The 25,887-nt window shown below is 38.1% G+C and overlaps 3 protein-coding genes and 2 pseudogenes across 6 annotated transcripts in view; 1 reads left to right on the top strand and 4 right to left on the bottom strand.

Moving 5' to 3' along the window:
• Positions 1-22,573, top strand: part of LOC122417480 (uncharacterized) — a 41,564-nt gene extending 18,991 nt beyond the window's left edge. For 2 of the 3 annotated variants that reach the window (XM_043431004.1, XM_043431005.1), the window contains exons 2-5: positions 17,998-18,321; positions 19,072-19,602; positions 19,696-19,868; positions 19,947-22,573. In XM_043431004.1, the coding sequence (XP_043286939.1) occupies positions 18,285-18,321; positions 19,072-19,602; positions 19,696-19,868; positions 19,947-21,905 (2,700 nt within the window). In that variant the 5' untranslated portion in view covers positions 17,998-18,284 and the 3' untranslated portion in view covers positions 21,906-22,573. Of the gene's footprint in view, positions 1-16,478; positions 16,830-17,997; positions 18,322-19,071; positions 19,603-19,695; positions 19,869-19,946 lie in introns of those variants that run through there. The other variant, XM_043431003.1, reaches the window with a different exon arrangement.
• LOC122417492 (uncharacterized) lies at positions 4,018-6,910 on the bottom strand (annotated as a pseudogene).
• LOC122417493 (odorant receptor 13a-like) lies at positions 7,571-10,247 on the bottom strand (annotated as a pseudogene).
• On the bottom strand, positions 11,489-15,467 carry LOC122417486 (odorant receptor 13a-like). Of its 2 annotated transcripts, XM_043431010.1 has the most exons (6): positions 15,336-15,467; positions 14,328-14,480; positions 12,188-12,787; positions 11,999-12,106; positions 11,758-11,910; positions 11,489-11,615 (listed from the first exon to the last, which is right to left on the bottom strand). In XM_043431010.1, exons 1-6 carry the CDS (start codon positions 15,369-15,371, stop codon positions 11,556-11,558), a joined length of 1,110 nt encoding a protein of 369 aa, XP_043286945.1. In that variant the 5' UTR covers positions 15,372-15,467; the 3' UTR covers positions 11,489-11,555. The 2 variants fall into 2 exon arrangements, with proteins under 2 accessions (XP_043286945.1, XP_043286946.1); XM_043431011.1 differs by lacking the exons at positions 14,328-14,480; positions 15,336-15,467 and adding an exon at positions 13,935-14,183.
• Positions 22,574-22,883: 310 nt separating the features above from the next.
• LOC122417488 (leucine-rich repeat-containing protein 59) lies at positions 22,884-25,671 on the bottom strand. The gene is made up of 7 exons (XM_043431013.1): positions 25,478-25,671; positions 25,161-25,257; positions 25,007-25,066; positions 24,567-24,689; positions 24,252-24,462; positions 23,707-23,904; positions 22,884-23,627 (listed from the first exon to the last, which is right to left on the bottom strand). Exons 2-7 carry the CDS (start codon positions 25,251-25,253, stop codon positions 23,293-23,295), a joined length of 1,020 nt encoding a protein of 339 aa, XP_043286948.1. The 5' UTR covers positions 25,254-25,257; positions 25,478-25,671; the 3' UTR covers positions 22,884-23,292.
• Positions 25,672-25,887: the final 216 nt, after the last annotated feature.

Here is a 25,887-nt window from a genome sequence, read left to right as displayed (position 1 = left end):
CCAGTTCGGTTTCAACAATCTTATGGATCGGTTGCCAAAACTTTCTATTCATTGTACTCGAATGTCATGTTTTTTCCATTTCCGATTGCTGTCTTCAGAGGACTACTCTACTTCGATGTCTTCGTCAAAACGCCTAAAATAGCGTCGTTTTTTTGTTTTATTTTGCATAAACTACTCGCTGGAGAATTTCCATATTTTCGATACAACTGTTTGTTTGTTCTTCTCACAAGGAACATCACTTTGGTGTCCCCCTCCGATTTTCTTGAAACTGCTGTATGTGAAAGAGCATTCGAAAGTAAGAGACACGTATTTTTTTTTATCGGCGGAAAAACGGTTTTAAGGGGTGAAACCACCCTTGAAAGTAAGGCATGTCAGGGGGTGATTTTGCAGTTTCACCAGCAAGCACTCAACTGATTTTGATAAAACCAAAACCAAAATGTTTCTTATCTGAAGTGATGAAAAGTTCACCCTGTGCACGAAAAAAAAAAAAAAAAAACAGGGGGTTAACCACCCTTACATTCTTATATATCTCACGCCACAATAAAAAGGAACGAATATGAAGGAATGAAACGGGTTCTATTTCCATGAAAACATGAAAATAAAGTTCACGTGTTTTTGCATTTTTGCAAAATAGCAGTCTTAAGGGGGTGAACTACCCCTTTTTTGAATTTTCGTACCGTAGGTGGTTTATTTCTGTTTTACATGTTTTTGCTGATTCGAAATATTATAATAGTTTCGAATCAAGATTTTCTGACGTATCGAAGTCAATACAAGACTCTGAATGGGTGAATCTCCCCCACTCGATTTTCCTCTTTATTCGCTATTTCAAAATTTCTCCCTGCATTTCGTTCAATTTGGTTGCTCTGCATCGAAATTACAAATTTAATAATTTTAGGAACATATAAAACTCGTATTGACCTGGATGGTGTCGGTTTGGCGGGGGGGGGGGGGGGGGGGGGAAGTTCTCACAACTACTTTTTCGGTGATCATAGAAAGCTTGTAAACTGCACGTAAATGAATAGGTACCATGCTACAGATAAAAATGCCTCTATAAAACACTTTCATAACTTTGGCGGAAAAATAGAGGCGTAGACATATGATCCCGGTGTTTGTGCTAGATAAAAATGTTATCAAGTAGTTATGATCACCTGATATTTTTGGCATTCTCACACACCGAATAACATTAGTCATTCCGAATATTCTTGAGTCATGCATCAGATAAAAACGTTATCAGGCATCGTGAGATTAATAAATATTTTTTTCTTTCGATACTTATTTTCGAAGGCGGTAACCATTAGCATTGTACTAGTGCATTTTTGAGTGAGCTCCAAATCGTGCGTGCTTTTTCTGTGCTTTTGGTGTATTGTGCCTACTACTTTTACCAGCATGAAAGTCAACCCAATCAACGTTATCAAATTGTTACTGGCTACATTTGAAGCTATGAACATTGCACAAACTCCTGTTAATAATGCAGAAATAGAGATGAAGGAGAATTTCGAAAAAATTTTAATCGATTCTATGCAAGATTACAACGGGATTGAGATGATACAGGAAGAAACTCTTGATTTTCAAGAACCATTTAAAGAGTTCGAAGCAATTGCTGTTGAAGATATGATATGGCAAAAGGATGATGATGTCGATTCCGACGCTTGTTCTGGTGACGATGAGCTGAGCTATGATTATAAAAAAAAAGCTGTTGAATATTGGAGATCTGGTAAAAAAAAGAATTACAGTGTTGAAACCGTCAAACAAAAATACAAATCTGTAAAATCCATACGGCAGTTACGACGCTGGGCACAACAACTGAACAAGGGTGGTACATATAAAGAAAAACTTGCTCGAATTTCTGAATACACATTACGGAATATGAAAACTGCTGTAGACGCGGGTGTCATTGTTCATGATATTGACCTTCGAAAGTGGGCTCTACAGGCACAGAAAGAAATAGGCCATGAAGATATACGATTCAAAGCTTCTCATAACTGGCTATGGAAATTTAAGAAATCGCATCGCATTGTTTCCAGAAAAATTAATAAATTTATAACGAGAAAAACTGTGGAGGAAGAAGCGCTTCTGCAAACAAATGCGGACAAATTTGTTCAAGATGTTAAATTACTAATAGAAAAGTATGGGTCAAGTAATGTATATAATTCGGACCAAAGCGGTTTTCAACTGGAAATCCATTCAGCACGAACTTTAGCGATGGAAGGATCGAAAAAAGTTGAATGCGTTGTACAATCAGTGTCTTCAACGACCCATAGCTACACGATTCAGCCAACAATAAATGCCAACGGGAAACTACTTTCTCCACTTTTCATAGTATTAAAGGAGGCAAAAGGTGAATTTGGACCGAGAGTAACGAACGAATTGTTTAAGCCAGATAACGTCATAGTAACAGCATCGAAATCTGGGAAACTTACTTCCGGTGCGTATTATCGTTAAGGGTGCATCAACTTTTTCCAAAATATAGTTATAAATATATAATTTGTTATATGTTTACAGATCATTTTAAAATTTGGATGGAAAAAGTTTTTTTTCCGAATGTTGGAAGTGACAATGTATTACTGATTGATTCCTGGAGTGGACACTGCCCCAAAGTTGTACGTGAAGCCACCCCTCATGATAAAAAAATCATCACAATGATTATCCCAAAAGGTACAACTGGAAAAATTCAACCGCTTGATGTATTTGGATTCAGGATATGGAAAAATTTTGTACGACATTTTTCAGATAGTGTTCTATTAGTGGATGCTGATATAAATTTACATTTGAGGAATAATATAATCAAACTGCAATCTTTGGCCCACAATCAATTGTCATCTCCACGCTATATCAATCTTTTCAAATATTCATGGTTTAAAAGTAATTATATTACGGAAAAACCGGAATATTTCGAAAATCCTGTTGATTTTGGGTTCGGTCAATCAAAAACACACTGTGAAATACCTGGTTGCAATAATATAGCGATTATAAAATGTGCATGGTGCAAAAAATCTTTGTGTTTGAAACATTTTTTTGATGAATATCATTATTGTACAACGTATGAGCCATAATTGCTGGAAATGATAGGTTTTATTATATTTTATTTCGATATATGTACTTATCTAATAAAATCCGATTCTATACTATGAGACGGTTAATGAATTGTTAATGTGTATTGAAGTTTCATTTAAAAAATGTTCGTTAGTAAACAAGATCAACAGCATAGACTTATTCAGACTTCAAAGTTGAATCGTAGTAAATATCAAATGGCTCCCCTCCTCCTTCCCTTGCCCGCCAAGATTGAGGTCAATACGATCATTATACGTTCCTAAAATTATTGAATTCGTAATTTCGATGCAGAGCAACCAAATTGAACGAAATGCAGGGAGAAATTTTGAAATAGCGAATAAAGAGGAAAATCGAGTGGGGGAGATTCACACTTTCAGAGTCTTGTATTGACTTTGATACCTCAGAAAATCTTGATTCGAAATTATTATAATATTTCGAATCAGCAAAAACATGTAAAACAGAAATAAGCCACATACAGTACGAAAATTCAAAAAAGGGGTAGTTTACCCCCTTAAGACTGCTATTTTGCAAAAATGCAAAAACATGTGAACTTTATTTTCATGTTTTCATGGAAATAGAACCCGTTTCATTCCATCATATTCGTTCCTTTTCATTGTGGCGTGAGAAATATAAGAATGTAAGGGTGGTTAACCCCCTGTTTTTTTTTTTTTTTTTCGTGCACAGGGTGAACTTTTCATCACTTCAGATAAGAAACATTTTGGTTTTGGTTTTATCAAAATCTGTTGAGTGCTTGCTGGTGAAACTGCAAAATCACCCCCTGACATGCCTTACTTTCAAGGGTGGTTTCACCCCTTAAAACCGTTTTTCCGCCGATAAAAAAAAATACGTGTCTCTTACTTTCGAATGCTCTTTCACATACAGCAGTTTCAAGAAAATCGGAGGGGGACACCAAAGTGATGTTCCTTGTCAGAGTATCTTAATTGCTAATGGAAATTTTTATAAACTATTAAAATCGTTGGGAAACAATGTAGTCAATTTTACGCATCCAGTGTTCGCAACAAGAAGAAGTAAGACATCGTTGTGTTAATTATCTGAAATATCAAATAATAATCCAGAAATGTGATGGAATTTATTTATCAGAACTCATCGGTCTGGACAATTATGCAATTTTGTCTACTGAAACAAATTAAGAACGTAAGAGTACGGCTAAACTCAATATGAAATATGAACCCCCTTTTACACGTTTTAATTTCACAAATGTCAAATCGCACTCGGGGATGAATTTTGATTCGTGTTGATTGCAATTTATGAAGATCGCGTATGAATGCAAAAGCTGTTTCGATTAGAAACGACTTAATAATCGTTAATCATTTTTTTCATAATTATCACATTCGTGTCAAATATCAATGTCCCTTAAGAACTTGACGTTCCCCGCCACTGACCCATAGTTCGATGAGGTCCGTATTTTTCGGTTTTATAAAAAATTTTAATTTTTTAAAAATCTAAGCAGTCCTTCTGGAATGGTTCGTTTCCATCAAGTTAAATTAGGAAATTTTTATTTATTTCATGAAAAAAAAAACCATTGCACTTTTGCAGTGGAGCTTTTTAATATTTCCGGGTGTTGCGCTCTACTCATCTTCCCCCAAATATAGTGCTGTTCGTGATCAGCAATAATAGTTTTTCTTCAAAACTTGTATTGAAAAACTGTCTACTGATTCGCACAACCGGCTGCTCTCACGTCCTTAATGTCGGATAAAATGCGTTTGGTTTACCGAAGTGAACATATCAGTGGAGATGATGAGGAATTTGCAGGCCGTCAATGCCATTGGCCTGTTGCACATCATTATGAGAATGTTGTTCATCAAAGATTTGTCCCCGGATCCAGGCCAGTCGCAGCTGTAAATCGCGTTGCGAAACTCTTCGCTCTGTTTCCCGTGTGTCCAAACAGTAATTTAAAATGAAATATCATTGACAGTGAACTCTCGCACTCGCATTTCGTAGGAAACTCATTTTGAAAAAACTGACGCACCTCCGTGATGACGACACTTCCGTACCACGCGTACATGAAAGCTTGAACCAATTTTAGAATTATATAGACGAGGAATAGAACTGCATGTCTAACCGTCTGCTCCTGAGTCTGCGAAGATGCATTTTTTAATTTACTGAAGGCTTGTGCAGTGGCTATTCAAAATTCTTGGGTCCTATTTAAGGATACTCATGCCACAGTGACGAGTTAAACCATGATCGTATTTTAAACATTGTTGAAACTAGATAGCAACTATTATTCTAGGATAAGAGAAGGGATTCTCTATTTTGGGTATAAATTCCGTGGATTTCCATAAAAAAGAATACAATAATTGTAAAGGAGACTGGAATAAAACGGGGCACTTCAAAAATTGTGAAAATTATTTTTTTTACAGTCATACAGTTTGGTATATTTTTCCAGAAAAGGAAAAAAACGGATACTTTTGAAATGTGCAAAAAATTGTTAAAAAGGAAGAAAAAAATCTTGACAAATATAAAAATTAGTAAAAAAGAGAAATTTCGAAAGAATTTACACGGAGATGATATTACACGGAGAGCGAAAAATCACAAAATTTTCCACGTTCAACGGATCAGAAGAAAGAATTGGCGTTCCAAAAACTCAAGATATTTGAGATAAACTTGAGTTAATATAACGCGGCTTAATAACGAATTATATATTAAACTTCATCGTTCGGGATAAATATTAATTGTCAAAAGTTTTCACCTGAGTAGTCTGAAAAACGAGAGTGCAAATGATAACGGCACTCGTGAGAAAAATCCAGAAGATTATCGGTCCATAAACTATCTCGACTTGATCCCGACACTTGCCGAGAACTCGATGCATGTTCACAATCTGACGAATGATTTCGTCTTTGTTCCCATCGATGTCACTGAGACTTTTCATTTGGTGGCTCATCAGTCGAAAAATAGCGCGCATTTGAAACACGTAATAGCCGAATAACGAATCAACCCCGGAAGTAACGAAAAACAAATACAACGCAGAAGAACTTTGCCACACATAATGAACGTAATAAAGAAAACTTCCACCCTCGAAAGGCCATGGATATTTTGCAGCATATGGCAGTAGATAATGTAGTGGATAAATATCTTTCGACAATTGTATACAGATAACTATTAGTGGTGCTATCATCATAAGAAAAACAGTGATAAACGCCAATACTGAAAGCGCGTGAAAGGGCTGCGAATAAATATTTAATTGGCTTAGAACTTCGGTTCGAATTTTCGGATTTGCAATGCTTTCCTCGAAGTATTTCTCAAGGGTGTAATGAAGATCAGCCAAGTTTCTGTAATTCACGCGGAAGCAGACGACCTTAAAGAAGCAGGAATCGAGAATGTATTTATCGTCCCATCACGTATCGACGTAACCGAATTGTTATGCGAAATGGAATCTCAAAAAATAATTCACTTGCAACACTTGCCGAGCACTAATTATTCTCTATCCTTTTAATATCTCACATTGATTTTTTTGTTATCGAATACTCAACTGATCCTCGCTTTACGCGAGTCCAATGAATCTTTTCTTCTTTCAACGATACTACAATGGCACATCATACCTTCAACGTTGTCGACAAAAAACTTCCCGTAACGCCGATACTTTTAGTCAGAAGCTCGAGATTGTTAGAATTTGCCCGGCCAAAGTTAAAAGTTGCGCAACTCAGAATGAAACAGCCAATGGCATTGAAATAGCACATAAAATGATACACTGAACAATCCAATTTTCTCATCGGCCATAATCCAGCAACAAGCAGCAACCCCCTTATTCTCCGAACGTAATTCCTATAACTCGATAGTTCATCGACCATTTTTCTATTACGTTTTTCAACGGAACTACCGATAGTTCGAAAACTCGAGTCTTCTTCAAGATAATGGGATAACCTCACGTCGTTTAACCTCCAGGAGTTTTCAAGTAATTTTACAAAATTGTTCGAAAGTTGAAGTTCGCGTCCGGAGGGCAAATTGCACCAGGAAAGTGTTTTGATGTGATTCGTTGAAAAATTGAAAACATATCGATCCACAGCTATCAGTTGCTGCCCGACCACTCTGCGAGTCACTTCTCACAGCTCACAGCAATAGAAAGTCTCACGCAGCTCACAACACCATATGAGGTAATTTTTTTATCATCTATTCCACGAAAACTTTTTTGCAAATATTTCTACGTCGTTAGTCGGAACTCAAGATTTGAATGTGCCCAGACTCCTTTCTTTTCGTTTGATGGAATATTATCAAAAATTTGACATTCGATAATTCGAAGGCGTCCGAGCCTTAGATCCATGGTCTTAAGGATAGAAGATTGGGAATCTAGAAGCAACTATTGAAAAAATATTTTATGCAAAAAGCCGATGATATCAGATAATCATTTCCCTGGAATTTCCGTTCCTGAAGTGCTTTTTTCTTGTATTTTCATGACTTGTGTATAAAAGTCAGATTTTTCACGTCTTCTCTTTCTTTATTGCACCATAAATGAAGATGTTCAAGAACTTGGAGCACGGATGAACTGGTAGCAAAGTTCTCGTCAGTTGTTCTCGTGCACGGTTTGCAACAAGAAGAAATAAGACATTGTTGCATTAAGGATCTACAAGTTTGAACAATTATTTCAAATTACCCTTTAATTCATGTGCAATGATTTATGCTCGTGGGGTTCGCTGCTACCAAATCCATTTGTTTGAACGACAAGAGAGAGAGAGAGAGAGAGAGAGAGATTTGAGATCAATAAACTGAATCATCGCTACCAGATGATTTGCTTCGAAAAACTCGTTTAATTTATTTATCCGCGTACATCGCCACAGAAAAGTTTTCAGCGGTTTTTCAGTCCCGGAAATTTTTTCCCACGCTTAATCAAAATTTCTCTTTTTCTCACTTCATTCCATGATAATATGATAAAATACTAAAATATATCCAGCCGGTGTATCCAAATTGTTGAGCTACGTCAAGTTGTTCAATGAATTTTTTTTTCACCCTCAGCGATTAAGTTCATTGACTGAACTCGGACGGAGGCATAAATTTATTCAATCGAAATGTGGCTGCATGAACATTGATTCATTTGATTGCGCCGTTATTTCGTTAGTTCGACAAAAAAAAAACTTCGGTCGGAGGAAAAACCTTCCACTGATTATGTGAATTTAAAAACATTTTTTGTACAAATCGATTTGGAAGTTCCGACTGAAATAAGCAGAATTTTTTTCCCAGTGGCCGCGAATTTTTTTGCATTATTCGAGCGCACAATTGTCGACAAAAGAGCGATTGATTTACCGCGGTGAACATGTCGGTGGAAATAATGAGGAATTTGCAGGCTCTCAGTCCCAATGGCTGGCGGCACATCATTATTAGGATGTTGTTCATCAAAGATTTGTCCCCGGATCCAGGCCACTCGCAGCTGTAAACAGCGTCACGAAACATTTCGCTCTGTTTCGCGTGTTCGAACCGTAATTTAGAACAAAACAAAATCGCCGAAATTTTGTATTCGCTTAGCATGAAAAAGTATTTTTCAAATGAACATACTTCTGTGAAAATAATACTTCCGTACCAGGCGTACATGAGGGCCTGGAGCAATTTCAGAGAAATGTAAACGAGAGAGACAACTGCACGTCCGACGGTCCATTCCCGAGTCTGCGAAAGCGGATTATTTGTAAGTGAAGACCAGCGCTAAAGGGGCTACTACGAAAATTACGGAAATGATTTTTATATACTTTGGAATTTTTCTTTTACTCCGAAACTTAAAAAAAAATGAAATTCTTCCAAAATTTCTTACTTCATTACATTTTTTCTAGTTTTTATTTTCCTCAAAATTTATTTTCTCTTCTTTCTTTAAAATTCCAATGAAGAAAAAATTGCCACAAATTTTTTATTATACCCAAAAAAATGTTTTTTCAAAAGTTGCAAAAAATTTGAGCACATTCCTCGGTACTAAAATTTCTGAAAAATATAGTATTTAATTAAATTAATTATTATTAATTAATTAATTAATTAATTAAATAATTAAATTAATTATTTAAATAAATTAAAAATATAGTATAGAAAAATATATAGTAGCCAGTTTTTCCTCGATTTTTTACGTTTCCCTGATACTTCAAAGCAAGAATCGAATCCCAATGATATTTACTTGCGAAGCCTGGAAAATCAGAGTGCACATAATAGTCGCACTGGTGAGAAAGATTCAGAAGACAATCGGTCCGTAAATCATTTGAAGTTGATCACAGCACTTGGCGAGCATGCGATGCATTTGGACGCATTCGCGAACGATTTTTCCACTCTCTTTGTCGGCAGCACCAAGACTTTTCATACGATCGCTCATGAGACGTAAAATAGCACGAATTTGAAAGACGTAATAGCCGAACAGGGAATCAACCCCGGAAGTTGCAGCGGAGAGATACAAACTGGCCATTATTTCCCAAGAATAATGAGCCCAATAAACGAAACCGCCGCCCTCGAAAGACCAAGGAAACTTTCCGGGATACGGTAGCTTAAAGCTCAGCGGACGTACGTCGTGTGCCAATTGCACGGATATTATGATCAACGGTGTGACGAGATACACGGCAGTGCCCGTAAACAGCAAAACTGTTATCGCATAAAACGGTTTCACAAAGATACTCAGAGGCTCAAATGTTTCCCTTCGAATTTTCTCACTTGAGAGACTCTCCTTGAAGTACTTCTCGAGAGTACGATGAAGATCCACGAGTTCATTGTGATTTACGAGAAAGCAGACAACCTTGAATGACAAACCATCGAAGTAGTTTATTTCGAGGTATCAAACACGATCGTTATGAACTAGTTATCGATTAATTGCTGCATTTTATTGAAAAAATTACATCGCCGATAACTCTCCAGAAATATGAACTTTGACTTTTGATTCTTTCATTTTTTTTTCAAACCATAAAGACTCGATTGTTGAACTGAGAGCGTGCTTCAATGCGGTTTTACAATTGTAAATCTCGACGTCGTACCTTAAACACTGAAGACAGATAGCTCACCATGAGGCCAAAGCCCTTAGTAAGTAGATCGAGATTGTTAAAGTGTTCTCGACAAAAGTTGAGAACTGCGCAACTCATGGTGAAGCAGACAAGTGCATTAAAAAAGGGTACGAAACGGTATGCAAGGCAATTCCATTTTCCCGTTGGCCACAATCCGGAGAAAAGTAGCAACCCTCTTACTCCCCGAGCGTAATTTCTATAACTCGATAGTTCACCGACCATTTTTCTCTTGCGTTTTTCAACAAAATAACAAATAATGCGCGCGATGGAAACTGAAAACAAGAAATAAAGTAATGCCACACACGAACAAAGTTCGAGCTCGACGAGTTTAACGTAATTTTAAACTTGTTATGATCTACCCTATCCCCAATCGTAAGGTAAATTGCCCAAGGAAAGTGGCCGAGTGCGTCTCCCCTCAGGAAATCGGAGGCATATCGATCTACAGCTTTCAGTTCTTTCTCGACCGTCTTCCGAGTCAGTTCTCGCAGCAGGAAAACGCCGATATTTCTCCCGCAGTCTTCAAATTGTACATTCGTATAATCAGAGGTAATATTCAATAATTCATTTCACGATGATTACTCGTCAAAATATTTTCACACTCGACAGACACATTCGCCTTTTTCTTTCTTTTTTCCATAAAATTTTCAATAAACGATATCAGCCCATTCGAATGGAAAAGTATTCGAAGGACGTTTGTGCTCCATAAACATAGCAATTGTGTATCACCAATTTGCCATTTTTCTTTCAGAATTGTATTTCAAGAAATGTTGGCAGAATAACAACCATTCTCGAAAACAACTCCGCTTCTAAAATCTTTACTTCGAAATTCATGACAACTTTACGTCCACTCATGTGTAATCCATGATCTTCGATGTCTCTACTCACGATGAGATATGTTCTGAAATCATGATGAGAGATATTGGGAATTACATATCCCACCGGAGTAGATATTTTAAGGAGGACATACGTCCTCTACGTGGATGCGCAGTTATTAAGGAGCGGAGTTGTTAGCGAGAATGGCTACCGATAGAGTTGCTGACTAGCAGCTATTTGTAACTGTACTCGTCGCAGCTCTGCTCGACAACAACTCCGCTCTTTAAACGTGTACTTAGAGGAGAACTGTTGTTGAACACATTTACTGAGAGTAGAATCGTTGACTTGCTGCAACATAACTCGACTCTTATAAATCTACTCGATAAGATTTCAGCTCTAAAGATTTTTATTTTATGCGTGAATAACGTCTCTACTTTTTGACAAGTCTAGGCGAATAGCACAGATTAATAGTGACAAAAGAGGAGACGTATTGGGTTGTATTGATTTTGCAAATTTGAGAGTAGGGCTGTTTGCAGCAGTTTTTGAGCAGGGTCTCAAAGAAGACGGTTGTTATTCTGCCGAGATTTTCTAATCTTATAAAAGAATACTTATAAAAGAATTTTTATGGTTAACGTTTCCGTTATCGGAGAGAAAGATTCGAGGGATTTTATACGTTGAGGGTGTTGGTGAAAGAAACTTTTCGTAGCCGGAGTTTCTTCACTTTCTCTCGTCCAGGGTTTGCAACAAGAAGAAATAAGACATCGTTGCGTTGACGATCTGAAAATTGATGCAGCCATCGATGAATTTGAAATTGATGCAGCATCGAGTTCACGTGGCGCAACCTCGTCTCGATCTTCGAGCCTTTTAATAATCACTCGGGCTCTACTCTATTGTGAGAAATAAATTGGATGCTTTTTACCGCAGTGAACATATCAGTGGAGATAATGAGAAATTTGCAGGCCGTCAGGACCATTGGTTGGTGGCACATCATTATCAGAATATTGTTCATCAGCGATGTGTCACCGGAGCCAGGCCAGCCGCAATTGTAGACAGCGTCGCGAAAATCTTCGCTCTGTCAACAGGATCGAAATCGTAATTCGCGATGTGAAATAAAACCGTGAAAAATCTCTGAAAATGGTGATTTTTTAAAAGTCACGTACCTCCGCGTGTACGATGCTTCCGTACCAGGCGTACATGAGGGCCTGAAGCAGTTTCATGGAAATGTAAACTGTGAAGAGAATCGCATAGCCAACGGTCCATTGACGAGTCTGGGAAATGCACTTTTTTTGTAATATTTCGTTTGCTCGATTTTACGACTTATTTTGATCGTTAATCACGGTCCTTTTTACCTGAGAGGCCTGAAAAATGAGGGTGCACATGATGACGGCACTGGTGAGAAAAATCCAGAATACGATTGGTCCGTAAATCGCCTGGAGTTGATCGCGACACTGGCCGAGTACTCGATGCATTTTGACGCACTCGCGAATGATTTTTCCATTGTCTTGATCGGCGACACCGACGCTCCTCATGCGGTGGCTCATCAGGCGAAAAATCGCGTGGATTTGAAACACGTAATAACCGAATAGGGAGTCGACTCCGGAAGTGACGCAAAAGAGATACAAACCGGCCAATATTTCCCATGCGTAATGAACGTAGTAGACGAAACCACCGCCCTCGAAACTCCACGGATATTTTCCGGGGTACGGTAATACGAATTTAAGCGGATGCATATCGCTCGATAATTGCACAATAATTACGATTAACGGTGTTATAAAAAATACGAGAGTACCGATGAAGACTAATATCGTTATGGCAAATGATGGCTTTACAAAAACACTTAATGAATCGAATATTTGCACTTGTGGAGTGTTCAGAGTCTCGTCGAAATATTTTTCCAGGGTACGATGAAGATCAACGAGCTCTTTGTGGTTGACCAGAAAGCAGATGACCTTCAACACAAAATTTATTATAAAAGCCAGACCCTCGAATGTTCACGCGAATTTAATGAAAATCGAAAATTCCAAATTCAAGACTTAACATTTGGAAATATGCTAGAAATATACAGCGTGCATCTATTCTCGGCATTATTATAGGATCTACCGTCCAGTCGTCGGGAAAACAATCAACGAAAATCACATTTTTTTAAGGGTGATACACAGGCTCTTATCCCAGGCACACATCCTGTGCGACGATTTGGGTTTCATGAAATAGGATCCTCCCAACTTTGAAGAGCCAAAAACGAGAATAAGAAAATAAAATGTTTTTAGATATCAACGATGCCTTGAGAAAGCCTCGTTACCGGTGAAAATCACTTGGGAATGGAAAAATAAAAACAGTTATTTGAGGTTACGAGTAATAACGACACGAACGGTGGGAGGTTTGACAACACCATGGGCTAGCTGGTTTAAATTATAGGTATGCATACGCATATGAATAGGAAATGGCTGTCGTCACATTTTGCTTGATAATTTCACTGCGAAAGTATTTTAACCGCTATCATTATATTAGAAATTTATGAATCTCAACAAATAAGTTACAGATAATTATAATGATTTGGAGAATAAATTTTAATCGCGTTTCTTCGATCAGCAAAAGAGCAAAAAGTTCAGTTGCTTTTTTGAATCACAAGTAACGCACGATCTTCCTTAAATTCGTTTGAAAACGGAAACAATCGTTGCTCGTGACACTACCAGACTGCGCTCCGTCATACTGACACATCCGAATTCGATTTTTTTTCTCTCACTGCTATGCTTCGAGTCGCCCGATTCGAAGGGGAGAAATAAAAAGACCACTTTGCCCGAGCGACAGGTTGGAGCGCGATCTTTAAGCAGGAAAGTTTTTCACAATTCCATACCTTCGACAACGGAATCGGAAAGCACGAAATGATTCGTTTTTCCATATGGAGAGCGTTCGAAAATGGAAAGAATCGTCGTTTGATATTCACCCCTCGCAGCTCAATCATCCCGACGTATCTGAATCTGTTTTTTTCCCCTGACAACTATGTTTCTGCTCCCCGGAAGGGTGAAGTGAAAAGAGCACTTTGCGAGGGGCCGATAGCAAAGTGGCCTTTCGACAAAAAAGTTGGACGCCGCATACCTTCAAAACCGAGGACAGATAGCTGCCCATAATGCCGATACTTTTGGTCAGCAAATCGAGGTTGTTGTGATGCTCGCGACAAAAGTTTAGAACTACGCAGCTCATGGTGAAGCACATAAGTGCATTGAGCACGGAAATTGAACGGTAAGCGAAGCAATCCCATTTTCTCGTTGGCCATAGTCCAGCAAAAAGTAGCAACCCTCTTATGGCTCGAACGTAATTTCTATAACTCGACAACTGATCGACCATTTTTATCGTACAATTTTCAACAAAATGATATCCACAAAAGGTACGCGAAAGAAGAGAGAAAATAAGATAATGGGATAACGATAGACCAGGGGCTCGAGCTCAACGAGTTTTCGCATTATTCAGAAATTGCTTCAAATCTCTTACCCGCATTTGCGGAGTAAATTCCCTTCCGCGAGTCGATGCGCCGCTCTTATCCATCGGAAAATTGGAAAGATATCGATCTGCGGTTCTCAGTTCTTTCCCGACCGTCCAACGAGCAACTTCCACCTCGCGAACAACACCGCGCGCGCCGCAAATCTTTTATAAAACGAAGAAGAAAACAAAGTTATTCGCGTGCCGAACGCGAACCCTTCACATCGGCCAAATGAACGTTCGCCCTTCTTTTAATTCATTCACTCAGCCTTTTATTGACACGTGTTAGGGGGAATCGTCCGTTTGCTGAGCACCCGCCCTTCAATCAACCAAATTATTATTAAAAACGAATAATCTCGTTTGATACCAAGCTGAAGTACAGTATTTACTTTTTTTCTCAAGTTTCTACAATCTTCACGACAGCTTTGCGTTGTACCCTGGTGGAGTGCACTGCTTGACACTGGGCGTCAAAAAAATAAAACATTCAACGAGTTCGTTTTTCGGTAAATCGCAATAGTTGACCCGGTCTCGAACCTTTCCGAGATCAGGCGGCTCGTCATCAATCGAAGAATTACGATTAACGAAAATTTTTAATTAATATCACTATTTTATTGTTTAATCATTAAAAATTCGTCAAATTCGCGAGTGTTCGTACGAGGATCAAATTTCCTAAATCTTCCGATCGAATGAACACAGGGATTCCTCGCTTCTTTTCATTGAACAAATCACTGATGAATTATTCAAAATATAAATATGTTTCTATTGCTATTTTGACATTGACCCGTAGACCCTGGTGCAAATTTGCCCCCACGAAAATTTCAAGTGTCTAAAACTTCAAAATTCTTTTAATTTTCAATTTGTTCATTTTTCTATAATAAAACTTGATTTTTCAATTTTTCAAATGATTGTAATCGATTAACAAGGTATTGTTGCCCCCCTAAAAAGTCTCGTCGTAAGATTCATCCCATAAATTCATGGATGAAATAAAAAATTTTGAAAAGTCCAAGTGCAAATTCGTACCTCGAATGAAAATGAATAAATAAAATTAGTAAGCATCAGTGAAAGCTGTCATGTTGAATATATGCGAGTGTTCTTCAATGGGTCAGGTGTTCGCCCTTTGGGATTTCCGGTATCGCGTTTCTTTTTGCTAATTTCGAGAAAATTCATCGACAGAAGGGAAAAAAAATCGTATGCAATATTCAATTCGTCTCTTTGACAGATAAATGTCTTTTTTTGTGCGTCCTTAGTTCGCGCGTGTTTCTTCAATGTTCACCCTGTTCGCCGACACTAAAAATCATCTACAAACTGTTGCTTTTTCTTACACGGACGTTAGTTTCTAACGGTAAACCAAACGACTGTTTATCATTCGGAGCACGCTCCGCGATAAAACTTATTCTAAATAGCCAAACGCTTAATCACAATATGAAAAAATACGTGTTCGTTTGTATGACTCGACTCGGTCTTTCAACACGAATGACGAATCTCTGCGGCCAAAGTGTGCATGCGGGCCCTAAGAGACCTCCGGACCGTCGACAAACTTTAAAATTACGAAATTTGTCTCTATTTTTCATTTCAGAATCCGTCTTTAAAAATATGCATTTTCTCATAATTAATTTAGAAAAATGGCCAAACGATCGTCGAACGAAAGAATTGACGAGACCTCAAAAATTGGAGAAAAAATGAGTCGAATGAAGAAGCGAGAAAAAAACTACACCCGAGTCCCCTCCGGAACCACAGAAACTGTGTTATCACTAGAAAAGTGAGAAAACCTGAAAACTTCAGTGATCGAAGTGGGAGAAAAATGTGATAAGTCAGCGAGCAGGCAGGAGGGGAGGGAGAGGGAGGAAGACACAGCAGGACAGACGAATCATGAGTCAGCTCAATGAGACAGTGCATTGTGGAGCGGTGAAGAAAATAAAAATAAAATAAAATAAAAGGAGAGAAGATGGTCGATTGGATATGGGTAATAGAGTGAGCTAACGAGGCTCACTCCGAGGCTTGAGAGCAGCGCATCAGAGAAGGAGGAATGTCACAGTGCTCGTGCAACGTGCTGCGAAGCGAGTACAACATTCCCTCTCTCTCTCTCTCTCTCTCTCTCTCTCTCTCTCTCTCTCTCTCTCTCTCTCTCTCTCTCTCTCTCTCTCTCTCTCTCTCTCTCTCTCTCTCTCTCTCTCTCTCTCTCTCTTCCTGTCTCTCTTTCTCTCTCGTCGAGTTTATACTTGGAGAATTCTTAGCGGGAGTCGTCGATCTATTCGTCTCGTTATATTCCCATAGACTTTTCTCAGTCGTCAAAAGAATTCGTCAGTGCATAATCAGCCGGTCGTCGTATCGCGCCTTTCCCAATTGAGTGTCTCGAGCCAAATAATAAACAACAATCGACCATCATACCAAATAAACAAGTGCCTTTTCACTGCGGTTTTCACAAATCCTTCGCAAATGACGTAGCTGTTGTCAGATCGAAGGATAAAACTGGCTGCAGTCTCGTCCGTCAATGTTTTGTTACGAGAACATTGGGTAGGTCAGAAATCGTACGAAATAATGAATAATCGCCAAGTATTCGCTCACCAATCACTGCGTTTCGAAAATTTTTCCATTTTTTTCAACATTTTTTTTCGTTTGATGCAAACCATGTTTCCATTGATTTTGCACTTTTTTTTCTTACTTCCAAATGGAATTACTTTTCGCATGAAAGTCAACAAGAAAAAAATAACTTTTGAATAAAAGTCAACGATTTTCATGATTATTCGGTGAATTTTCAGTTGTATCGTTATTGGAGTACTTTTTTTTTTATTCAGTTCTTGCATTTTTTAATAAATACTTATCATTTTTAGCATCAGCTTTTAAAAAATTGTAGTTATCATTCGATCGATTCTCAGTACATTTATTATTGAAATTAATTTTTGAACGATTTATTTTTGAATTATTTTCGGAGTAAACTCCACGAAGATTGGTAAATGAAAAATTGTAGGTGCTCGGTGAAACGAGGTAGGCGAAGATTTCGCAATAAATCTTTATTGGCATTCGTTTAATCCCACCAGACTCGCCATGTGGTGACGTGATTAGAGACAGACGTATATACGTGTACAAACACATGACATACGTCCGTACAAGCACGATGATATGCACGGCTGATAAAACAGTTAGTTCTTAGACTGATTGAAGAAAAATATATTCAAAATAACACGCTAATACGATTAGTCGTGAGTAATTAAGATCGATATTTTTATTCGAGTCAGCGAAGAGCTCAAATACTTGAACACGAGCCACAGGAAGTGGGAGATGACCAAAAAAAGAGGGAGTATGCCGGAGGCGAGGTCAGCAAGTACAGCAAAAATGAACGAAGACACTTTCGAGCACTTGACTCGCTTTATTGTCTCAATTGTAGTCTCGAATAATAAAAACCCACACTTGGCTTTATTTCTCGTAACAGAAACGAGTTTTTCTTTCTTTTTATTCTTTTAAATGTGGAATTTTGAAGCATCTGCCTGTGGAAGAAAAAAAATTCGTTCAATTGAAATATGCAAATGTGATATCATATTCCCTTGAGCGATTTGCCAGGCGAAAACGAGTGAACCGAATCGCTTTTTCGATCGTTCGAACAAAAATAGAAGTGCTGATTTTTTCATCGTCAACATTTTATGTGGAACAACGGGTTTCTTTTACAAGCATCTATTTTTTGCAGATCGTAACTTCAAACTCTTTGAAATATTCATTATTTCGTGAAGAAGGAACGAAACGGAGTGAGAGAGTTGGACAAAACCAGAGCATGGACACGCTCAAGCCCAGAGTACCGGTCACTCCGACACCGCGCGTCGTTCCTCCAAAGATAAATCATCAATACTGATGCATCGATGAGCTATGAGTAAAGACAAAAAATCGTCGTTCGCTCTCGCCTACATCGTAAATAATAAACAAATCGTCGTCCATCGATCATAACGAACGAGAGATTAAATCAACACGCTAGAAAAAATGGGGGTCGACGCTGACTTGACCAGCATTATTCGAGGTGAGAATATCACTGTTTATTGATTTATATCAATTGGCTTAATTGAATGAAGTATCGCGAGTGACTCATCGTTCCTGATCAAACAATTTTTCTATCCTCCTTTTATTAACGGTTAGAAATTTAACAATTTTCGCGCACTGCTCGTAATTATTGTACATTTATTTGATGCTTCCTGCATTAAAGTCTCAAATTTTGGAATGTTCCAGCTTTTAATAGTAATAAATAACAAAAAAATGTATTGTTTATCATCGAATTTTGAAAATCATTTCAAAATGTATGATTTTTTCATAAAAACTTGATTTATTTGAACATTCGAATTTTGTACTTTATCGTGCGGTAAAACGAATGCCTTTTGGAGCTTCGAATCCGAACGTTTTCTGTGATTTGTATTTATTGGTTTCGGAGGAACGACGCGCGAGATTTATCAAACAATATCGTTACCTCAAGTTCTAGTCCCGAGAATGTTTTAATTCATTTTCATTTGTGACGGATACTTTTCAACTTGGGGATTTCGGTAATTTTCGAAAATTCTCCACGTCCCCGGACAAAGTCGTGGCTTCCGATATACTTGGAGATAAAATACCGAAAATTTGGATTTTTGTTATTGAAAGTCCGAGTGACCTTTGCAAAAGTTTAGTCATAAAAACTTGCGAAAATCGACTTTTTTCATTTCTGATTGAAAAAAAAAAAAAAAAAATTAAAACAAATTGAAATGACAATGAAATCGTTTTGTTTTTGTTGTTGCAAAAGAAATCGTGCAATTTCTGGAATCTCTCTGCGACGTGAATCTCCCATCGAAGTTGGAAAATGCCCGGACGAATTTATTGCAAAGATCGAAAACGAAGTTGTCGTCGATGACAACGAGTGCTCGAGGCTCCGCGTCGCCGGAGCCCTATCTCGACATGAACGCCGGCAAAGGCTTCCTGTTGTTTCCGAGAAGAAAAAATCGGGACGCGGAGATAGAGGAATACGTGGGCGTCGAAGAGCAATTGGAGCCTCCCGAAGTGCCGTCTCATCAAGATTATTACGAAACTTTTCAAGAAATCAATAGCAACGGGAATGAAAAGGAGAACGAAGCCGATGAGACTCGAGGGAAGAATAAATCGAGCGAAAAACTCCAATCCGAGGAGGATATCGTGGAAGAAAAATTGCGAGATATTTACAGGACCTTCACTGCAGCTAAGACGATCAACAAAGCTTATAAATCTGGCGCACTGTACCAAAAAATCGAGCGCAAACCTTTTGGTTTTGTTCGTGGGAATACTCGACTCTGTTGGATCGGTAATTAATTCGCTTTGATTAAACAATAAAAAATAATAATTTGTCGAGGCCGGGGTTGAGCTTTTCGTAATTTCGTGGTGCTTTTTCGTGCAGGGCTCGTCGGATCGCATCTTCTCGTCCACGGGAGCGAAGACGATAAGCAGGCGCCGGAAGTCTGTTCGATTCGTGGCTACTCAGCGAGACCGGCGCCCAGCTCCGTATCCCGGGATCCCGAGCGTTCCAAATCGGCTTTTGAAATAGTCTGTCCCGGAAACAAAACCCTCCAGGTGGATAAACACAGTCAGAATCAAATATTCCTTCCAACTCCATGATTTATTTCGATTGAATGTTTTTTCGGTTCCCAGTTCATTGCGAAAAGTCCCGAGGAAATGGAAGAATGGCTGAAAGCCATTAATCAGACTTGCGCTAAAAGGAGAGACGGTAAACACGACTCCGAGGATAAAATCGAGGAAGAAAAGGCGGAGAATTGTGCGATGATCGAGGAAAAATATCAAGACGTTGGGGCGATAATTTCCCCTCCGAAAATCAAAGACTCACCGACCTCGTCCGGGGGCAACGTCGAACACGAGAAAATCGAAACTGGCCGAAACTCTTTGGTTCTCACCGCGATCCCACCGCCGACACTTCCGGTCCGAGCGACCCCTCGACGACTTCCGTCTCTCCCGAACGAAGAAACTCCCGCAGCGCCCTACGAGCCCCTCGACAACGCTTACGAGGAAGACGACATTTATCACAAAATCGAAGACTTTTGTGAGCACGGACAAAGCTACGAAAACGTTAAAAAGTCGAAAGGAGCCAAAAAATTCATCCGGAAAAGGAAACGCAAGCAAAAAACTCAGTCGGAAACCTACGACGACGTTGAGAGCAAAAGATCTAGCAAAAAGTGTGAAGAAAACGGAGAAACATACGACGACGTGAGCTCGACAATGAAGCAGCCGAACAAGTCCGATCTCAGAGACAGCGTCGCTAAATCCTCGAGAAAAAATCTTTTCGCTAATGCAGAAAACAGAAGGAGCAGAGAGGACGAAAATAGCGAGAGCTACGACGACGTGTTCCAGTCCTCGGCGTCCCTGAAAGCCAGCTTTTCCGGTGAAAAGCTGAAAAGTGTAGAGTCTAAAAAACCGAAATCCGAGCAATCGGTAACGGAGAAAAAATCGTCCAGGATTGAGAAAAGTTCGGCCAAGTCGTTGAAGAGCGTTGGAAGAGTGGAAAAAACTTGCCAAAAGTCGGACAAAACTCCTGACAAGGGTCTAACGAAATCCCCGAGCAAAAGGTCGTTCTTGGACCGTGTGAGGAACCGAAAAGATTCGCCGAAAAAAGATGACAAAAAAAAGGAAAATGCAAGCGAGCCAAAAGTCGAAAAAATCTCTTCGGAAATGAAAAAGCCTTCGGAGCCTCGGATGGTGCAGAATGAAAGCGCGGATTTACCGATGTACGACGACGTCTCGGAACTCGTTACCGACACGACGTATTCGCCGAACGGAAACGCCCGATCGAGTCGCCTTTCGATCCACGTCGACGAAGCTTCTACTTACAATTGTCCTCCGCCACCGAGGCCCATTTACTCGAGACCTCCGAGCCCTGTGCTCGTACAAGCGGTTAAGAATATCGATAATTCTTCAGAGATTTACGACGACATTGAAAATTATCGTGAAAAAAACGAAAAAGCGACGGTTCTTCCAAGTGGAATTGAAAATTTCGGAGCTGAAAGTATCGCTGATGAAAAAACTGAGCGAAGAGCATCGGGGACTGAGAAGTTGAAGAAAATCGAAATAAATTGTTCGAATATATACTCGATCGAAGAAATTCCACGCGCTTCCATCGTCGAACGAAACAAAAACGAAATGCCCTTCGACTGCGAACACTACCAAATTCCACGAGGCGATTCCCTACAAGTTCACTTTATTCCCCAGCCGGATGAACAATTGTACGACGATATAGCGATCGCAGACTTTCGTACGAAGCAAAACGATCAGATCGCAACTTCCGCTAGTCAAAATCATTTCGCCGCGACGACTGCGCCAGAAAGGCCTCCAATTAGTACAAAAAAATCTTGGAATCGTTTCGGTAGCGTTAAAAAAATATCTTCTCGTGAAAATACTTTGCCTCAAAGCTCAACAACGAAAAATAAATCCTCCCTCGATCTCGATTATTGCCCTCCCGATCACGTACTTCCGGTTACCGATAAACCGGAAACTGCCAAACTCAACAAGCTCCAAAAACTCATTAATAAAATGGAAACGACGCTCGGGAAACAATCGTCCACCAAATCTTCCGCAGCCTTGAGCAAAACTAATGAATAATTTATTACTTATTGAGATCGCATCGTTCTTTAGAATGCTGTTTTCCAAATAGCTTTTTACAATATAACAAATTTAAAACTGCTGAAAGTTTCGTGCTCAAATATTGTCCGCGTATTCAATTAGCTTCAGAAAAACCTACAAGATTTTTCCACCAAAGAAATTATGGAGGACTTCAAGGGAAAAGAGCACCGAAATGTGTGTTACACGAAATCGTTAGACTTGTAAAAACATTACAGTGGATCGGTAAGGGATGGACTTTCCAGGGGACGAAGTTTCCGGGGTTGATTGCATGGGCACAGAATTGAGTCGAAATGGATCTTTGTATATTTTGCAAGACCCGTAGATCGATGGAAAAACAGAAAAAGTAATAATGAAATCTCATTTTATTGTGCTTTCGCAGGACTTGTAAGTATTTCTGAAAAATTCATGAACAGGAACCGAAAATTTTCAAGGGAAAAGCCAAATTTGATTGTTTTATTCTGAAAGTTACCTCTGAAAACAGCGATCTAGACGGTAATACAGCTTCAATTTGTTTACGGGTCGTCCAAAAACTTTGTATTTGTGTGTCCACTTTGGCATTTTATTATTGTAATACTTGTGATAAAAAATAATAATTATAATACGTTATATGTAGAGCAATGAATAAAAATCATTTTATACGATTCTTATTTCGGCGTTAAAACAATTTGATTCAAATATTTTTCGTTCCCAATTGAAATCGCACATTTTTTATACAGTGACTGTCAATTTTATCATTTTTCTTTATCACCGGTCATTGAAAATCATTGACAGTCGTCATCGACTTGCGGTAAGATTGAAGTTTCTCGTAGAAATGAGTTTTTTAGCGAAACAAAATTCAGTGAAAATTTTAAACTTGACTGTCAATTGAAAAATCAAAAAATTTCCCAAAGAAACACCAAAAAATGTTGGAATAAAAAATTTAAAAAACAATGTATCGAACGAGTCGAAAGAATATTCTTACGCGATGCCAAACACGTGTCTTTATTAATCTCAACGTCTGTACATTCGGTGTATACAATAGTCATTCTCAATGGATTGCCGATAAAAAATTCGTTAGGTATTCAAGATTCAAGAAGATTTTAACTGTGGTAAAACTTGGTCGAAAACTGTTTGAATCCACGAAGACATTGCGGAATAATGTTCTAGTTTGAAAATAATGTGTAACATGAATATAAAAGTTGACTAACTGGAAACACGTTGGGTGATGGAGAGAAATTCATTTGTGACAAACTCTGTCGTAAACATTTCAAACTCACGAAGACATTGAAAAATGATCGTTTCGTTTCAGAAGAATACGAAAGTTGTCTGATTGGCAACTTCATATCGGCATTGGATAGAAAAAGGAATCGTTCGGGAGAGAACAAATTTACAAATCAGAGTCGTCGGAATCGACGAGCTCCTCGCCAAAGTGACGCTGATAAGTGTCCTTGACAAGAATTTTCGTGTTATTTGCCAAATAGCTGACGTAATAAACGAAGGAATCAAGCTTTTCTAGGCACTCTTGCTGAAACGTCTCGACCGGTAAACCAGTTTTCATTTCCATATATTGAACCATAAGGTTCGAACGGTTTTTGTCGATTTTCGGTAAAATCGTGAATACGAGAAACGCAATCAATGCGAAAGTCGATAGCCAGAATACCAAATCTACCGTACGGTAAATCAGAGTGCGGCAAAATGTACTGCACAATCCGTCTGAAACATCTATCAAGTGAAGAAAAAAGATTATTTACAAAAAAAACCCACATTTACGAGAAAATTTCAGTGGCAATTTCATCATCACCTTCAGTCACATTATCCTCGATGGGCTCCTGATAAGAATTTTGTTCTTGCAGAGTTTCACTCGAATTCTTGTTATTCGAGAGCCCAGACTCACTCGTATCTTTTTCTTTCTCCTCGACCATGTGAGAGTTGTTTTTTTCTGCCTCTTTCCTCTTCTTTTTCTTCCGTCTTTTGGCTTCTCTCTTGCGTTCTTCGATAGCTGTAGAGCGTAAAAAATTCCGAATTACTAGAGTGATACAATTTTTATCAAAAATTGACGAAAAGTTAAAAAACGAGTCTGACGAAAATAGTTTTCCATTTTTTTATGATTGTGACACAAATGTGGATAAAAAGCACTGGATGCTTCAGTGATTCGAAGAAACATCAGAATCAAAAACCTAATTTTGTCCCATATCAAAGTTGTGATTAATCGATCAAATGAATTCACGTTCTAATTAAAGCTGCAATAGCATTCCTCAACTAATTATAGTTCGTTTAGAATTTAGCTTGCTTGGTATTTGCCGAGATTAAAATGGTGAAACATTGCAGAATAAACCCAAACATTACCGGCAGCTTTAATAGCAATTTCCTTTTTGTCGGCAATCGATTGTTTCAGAGTATTGTAGTAAGACACTACGAGCACTGCACACTTTTGACATTGTACATTGTCGCTGCAAGGGCCCGCAAGAACGGAAAGGACTTCGGTCAACGGATTGTCTTTCAAGTCCAACCATTTTAGATTCTTCAATTCGGCAAAACTCAGTGGTAACCTACTGATCTGTGAGCAAATTCATTATCATATAACGCTTTCTTGAATTCATTAAATAACACTTTTGATTGAATAATTTCTCAACTATCAATTTCACTTTTTCTTTTATTTACCTTATTACTGTAGAGGTCCAAATGTTTCAACTGCCTCAATTCTCCAATATTTTCTGGAAGTTCCTCTATCAAATTTTTACTGAGATCTAACTTTACGATGTGCGAAAGGGTTACAAATGTATCCTGAAAACATGTTTTCAATTATCAATTAACATTTGTTTTTATTTTTTATGTATTATTCTATATTGTGATTTTTCAATTCGTAAATATGAAAATGATGTGGAAGCAGAGTTTGTGGATTATTTTTTATAATAGTGTATCCATTTGTATTTTAATTATCAATTTAAGGTTATTCAGAATTTGTATATTTATAATGAAAAGACATCTTTTTTTGCCATTTCCTAACACTAGATTCGGCTGATTAAAATTCTTGAAGTAAAAAAATTGCTGAGATGTCAACCTCTGAAACATGTTTTAGATAAAAACATGAAATTACTTACCGGTAATCTAACTATTTGATTATTGGAGAGATCCAAATGAGTCCCTTTTTTAATGGTAGCCTGTGAAATTAAATAAGAAAAAGTAAATTAATTGGAATGGATTTTTTGTTTTCATCTTCATACTCTTATTCAAAAAGAAAAATAATTTGCTTACTATTTCTTTGACAGGCACATCTTCTAAATCGCAGCAGCTAAGATCCAAAGTATCATTCTCCAATTTATCTTTTACCTTGATTTTCACAGTCATCTTGCTGAATAAAGAAATATTTTTTGAGATCAAATTCGTAGGTTTTTTGCTATTTTTTTCTAAAATCTGAACATTTTCCTTAATTATCGTTTATAGTTAATTAATATAACAACTAAAAATTAATATTGTTTCTTCTCGTTTTTCGGAAAAAATTTGAAATTACAGTGCACTTCATTCAATTTTCAAGTATCTAACAAGGTTATGTTATTATTGGATCAACTTACAGTAATTTTTCAATGGGACTTTGGCCCCGTAAGTAATTAATGAATTATTCAGTTCCTCGAATTCGACGTCAAAAACGGAGTAATAAAAGTTCTCTGACTAGCTGTCAAACTCCCGTGCCGGCTGCTCAGTGGAATAGGCTCTTTCCAATGCTTATTTTACACGTAGGCAAACCGCATTGCACACAGAAATATTAATCGATTGATGACCTGAAGTTGGCTGACAATGAAGTTTCCACCGAAGTCGGCTCACATTCGCGCATATTATTATATTCTTTTCGAATTTTTGAGAAATATTTATTTTTTGAAATCTGCATTAAAAAAATTAGAAATATTAGGAATTATTAGAAATATAGTAAATATTAAAATACAGATATTTGCGTTTCTGTAATTCATTGTGGTTAAATTTGAAT

This window comes from Venturia canescens, chromosome 10 (genome assembly GCF_019457755.1).
Source record: "Venturia canescens isolate UGA chromosome 10, ASM1945775v1, whole genome shotgun sequence".
NCBI lineage: Eukaryota > Metazoa > Arthropoda > Insecta > Hymenoptera > Ichneumonidae > Venturia > Venturia canescens.
The sequence above is the reverse complement of the archived record's forward strand: the minus strand, read 5'-3'. Positions and strand labels throughout refer to the sequence as shown.

Coding starts and splice junctions, on each gene's coding strand:
- LOC122417486 (XM_043431011.1), bottom strand. CDS start 14,183: ATGGTCGATCAGTTGTCGAGTTATAGAAATTACGTTCGAGCCATAAGA. Junction 12,107..12,187: donor TCATTTTTCAGGCCTCTCAG/GTAAAAAGGACC, acceptor TGCATTTCCCAG/ACTCGTCAATGGACCGTTGG. Junction 11,616..11,757: donor CCACTGATATGTTCACTGCG/GTAAAAAGCATC, acceptor ATCAATTTTCAG/ATCGTCAACGCAACGATGTC.
- LOC122417488 (XM_043431013.1), bottom strand. CDS start 25,253: ATGACTGTGAAAATCAAGGTAAAAGATAAATTGGAGAATGATACTTTG. Junction 24,690..25,006: donor ATCAAATAGTTAGATTACCG/GTAAGTAATTTC, acceptor ACATGTTTTCAG/GATACATTTGTAACCCTTTC. Junction 24,463..24,566: donor TGGACCTCTACAGTAATAAG/GTAAATAAAAGA, acceptor ATTTGCTCACAG/ATCAGTAGGTTACCACTGAG.